The 3,804-nt window shown below is 40.9% G+C and overlaps 1 protein-coding gene across 6 annotated transcripts in view; it reads left to right on the top strand.

Annotated features, from left to right (window-relative positions):
• Window positions 1-653: 653 nt before the first annotated feature.
• The window catches only part of LOC106960757 (protein kinase C-binding protein 1-like), a 41,906-nt gene continuing 38,755 nt past the window's right edge, over window positions 654-3,804 (top strand). For 5 of the 6 annotated variants that reach the window (XR_001427642.1, XR_001427640.1, XR_001427639.1 and 2 more), the window contains exon 1: window positions 664-772. Coding sequence is in view for 1 of the 6 variants with exons in the window: in XM_015054047.1 (XP_014909533.1) it covers window positions 759-772 (14 nt within the window). In the remaining 5 variants the exon portion in view is untranslated. Of the gene's footprint in view, window positions 773-3,804 lie in introns of all 6 variants that reach the window. The other variant, XM_015054047.1, reaches the window with a different exon arrangement.

Below are 3,804 nucleotides of genomic sequence, written 5' to 3'. Positions count from 1 at the left end.
ACACACACACACACACACACATATACATATATATGCATCATAACAACTTTTCAAATGTAAAAACGTATTAACAAAACTCTCCACCATATATGTTATATAGGCACCAGTATCCCTGTAACCATAGGCAGTGGAAGTTAGATAAAGGGAAATTTCAATTCTTGTCATCGTTTTAGGAATCTTTCAGAAGATTTTATTATCTGAGGTTAATCACACGCCATAAATCAGCCTGTATTTTCTGTCTTTGTTTTAGTTTTAAACACTGGTCAATCAAAGTACAATTTAACAAGTGCCAGATCTTTATTGTTACCATTGTGGTTAGTTTAGTTTTCAGGAGGAAACTTGTGGGTCAAAACCTTTCAAATAAAATACAGACTCATTCCCAACATAACAGCTAACTTCTCTTCCCATTTGCAACAAAGATTGACTTTATAGTAAGTCTATGAAAAAGAATAGCGTTGTCTTTTAAATTGTTCTGTATACATATGGTGGCTTATCACAGAGTTTTGGGCCTGGGCTGTCTTGCTGTGTCTCAACTCACTTGTGCTGAACAAAAGACAAGCAGCCCGGAAATGCACCAGCCAATCAGCAGCTGCGTTGCATTTGCTCTGTGTGCCTGGCCAGTCTCGGCATGGCTTTTATCAGAACAGTGGAGTCAGAGAGCTTGGAGAATCGTGGCTGTGCTCTAAGCTGGGTGAGGGCTGACAGGGCTGTCCTCCATGTTTTAATAAGCACTGACATATCACACAGAGTTTTTAGCCATGCAGCCACAGAGGTAAGCCCTACTTTTATTTTCTCACATATAATGCTTTGCTAAAAGAGCACCAGTTGGATCTGTGCCTGCCTGGTGTATAAGTTTGCTTGACAGATATGGTGAGAGGGGGTAAAATTTTATTGGAACCCCCAAGCATATGAGTGCAGCCTGGAGTGAGGACGTAGTGAGTTCAGTAATGCAGCCGATACTGATGCTAAAAGCCTGTTTTCCAGTAATTTTGAAGAGAAAACCGCATTACAGCTGTGTCTGGCCTTGGCTGTCAAAATGACATACCCTCTGAGTGAATCAGGCAGGATGGAAGAGACAGGCAGCAATGCAGAGGGGTGTTCCCAGAGGAATTAACAGATGGGGAAACTGACTGCACAGCAAGTTTAATTTAGGCCTTATACTAGAATGAGACCAAGACAGCAGGGTGGCTCATTGTTTGCCAGACTAACATAGCCTTGAAGAGCAGATTTCAGTTTGCTTGTTTTTTCTGTATTTCACCAGACACCTTGTTCATTTCAAATCATGCCCATTTTTACTGGGAAACTGAAGTAAAACATAATTTTCAATGGTCCGATCTAGTAATCTCTCTGTTAGCTAAGATACCAATAATCTGGAATTGGTGGAGCGTATTGACCTGCGCTACTCCCAGACTTCCACCCTCCAGCGTTATTCTTGACTGCTGAATGTCAGCCATTTTAAAAGGCTTCCCCTTTCTGTCCCTCTGCTCCAAACACACTGGTGATTTGTATGTAGGAGAGAAGGACAGAAGGTGGGAAGGACTTCCTCTGGAAGCTTTTCACACAAAGATTTCACTTGGAGAGCTCGAGAATCTGTGTAGAATTTGACCTATAATATCCAAATACATTCTCCAATAAACTTGTTTTAATAGTTTATTAGAAATGGTAAGTGGGAATTGTTATACATTAAGACAATGTTTAAGTATTGTCATTTACTGCGATTATTTTTAATATAACTGAGGGAACTGTGGTGAGACTGCTTTGTTTAACATAATGCAGCTTAAGCTTGGGTTAGTGTTTAGTGTTACGTTGCCCAGGAATGTGTTTAATCCCCTCATTCCAGGACTGGTGTGGCTAACCCTTCAGTATAAAAGCACACACAGCCTATTTGCTTTGATATCTGTGTATCAAGGAAAATGTACATATAAAGATGAAACAAGTAGCATGGATATGCTAAAAAGAAAGAGTCTTAAAACTGACAATGGAGCTTGAAACCAATGGTATGAAAGAAAGAAACTGCCCTTCAAACCTCAGATTCATGTACTGGCCAGTGTGGACCAGTTAAGGGGGTCCAGGGAGTTTGGGTTTGTGGATTTGGAAAATACTTTTTTTCCTGGGGATTGTTGGGAGTATGGGGTGCCAGAGATGATTTTATGTGTTTTCTGGACTTTTAATAATCAAAGAAAAAAATGTGTTTAGACTTCAGGCATTGTCAGTAAAACCCTTGCCATGGTGGTTCGGTTTGGTGTTATACGTTTGCTTGACAGATAGGGTGAGGGGTGGTTACATCTCCTCTATTTGTGGATGATAGGGCTCTTCTGTTGGCATTTTTAGTGTGTAGAAGGCTTTGGAACCATAACCCTAACTGTAATCCAAATGCATAATGGCCAAAAGGTCAAGATTTTGTGTACAATTGGCTAAAATGAGCTCTGACATCCTGCAGAAACTTATAGTAAAGCCACCAGTCTTCCACATGAAAACAAGTCAGTTCAGTTGGTTTCTGAACCAACTGAACTGACTTGTTCAGTTCAATTGGTTCAGAAACTGAACTGAACAACCCGTGGCAACCCATGGAGGGTTGCCAGAAGGAAACCCTCTATGGCTTTCCTTCTGGCAAGGTAAGCCATGGAATCCCCAGGAATGTGCCTGGTAGAGGGATGTATTGGTTCCCCACCCCAACCTGTTCCAACTGAAGTCTGAACTCGGATAAGTGGGAAACATCGACTGGATGGACATAGTGGGCAGATACCTTCATCTAGTTTTTAGAGAAGGGATTAGACTTTGAGCACATTATAGATTCTCTACCTTGACAAAACATTGCAGATTGGATGATATTGATCATTTTTGCGTACTCTAATACAGAAGCTGAGAGTGGACATTTTCTGCATATACTTTTTCTCGAAGATTTTCTCAGGATAATGAGTTAATTTCCCAATGGTTTTCTCAAGATAAAGAGTACACGCATACCTTTTTTCCCCGATGGTTTTCTCGAGGTGACTATTTAGTTTTCTGTATTAAACGTTTTCTTTTTTCCTCAGTGTTTTTTTTTTCGAGATAATGAGATGATTGGTGTGTATGTGTGTTAAACCTGATTCCACCACTCAAATGCATGCTGTTGTGCCATGCATTGTGCCAGGCATTTGAAGGATAGTATCAGGTTTTCTCAAGATTGACTCGTTATCTTGAGAAAGCCATTGAGAAGAAGTATGTGTGGAAAAACATCTCCTCTTGGCTTCCATATTCTAATTCAGCGTAATTTTAATGCAATAAAATGCAAAAAAAAAAAAAAAAAAAAATGCTATATTTGTTCTCAAAGTCCAATTTGCAGTCAGGTATTGAGTAGATGCGACTTTACAGAATAAAGGAGAAGTATTATTTAGAGATTACCGTTATGCATTCCTACTGTCTCAGCTGTCTGGCCCTGTGACATTTCCAGGCCAGTTTTTTGGCCCAGAGTTACATGTCCACATGCTGAGGCACATAATAAACCGCATGTGGTCCTTTACAGACAATTTGCATGGTGCTGTGTGTGTGCAGTGGTGATAGAGAGGGGGAGAGAGAGGGAGAGAAAGAGAGAGAGACTGTTTCTTCAAAATGGATGCCACACACATACACTGATTGAGAGTGCCGTGAGGGGGAGATCTGATCCTCTCTCTCTGTCAAAGCTCTTAGTGCTAAAGCTAACATGTTTGTTCTGAAGACTGGTGCCCTGTGGACATCTGTATGATGGTTTCAAGGGGAAATTTTGTAGCCGTAGTACGGATCAGTCCTCTCTGCATTGCAGCAGTGTGGTTGAGGAAAGCAGGG

Source organism: Poecilia latipinna, unplaced genomic scaffold (genome assembly GCF_001443285.1).
Source record: "Poecilia latipinna isolate Pla-1442-1.1 unplaced genomic scaffold, P_latipinna-1.0 Scaffold1225, whole genome shotgun sequence".
Taxonomy (NCBI): Eukaryota; Metazoa; Chordata; class Actinopteri; order Cyprinodontiformes; family Poeciliidae; genus Poecilia; species Poecilia latipinna.
This window is presented reverse-complemented; position numbering and strand designations above follow the sequence as displayed.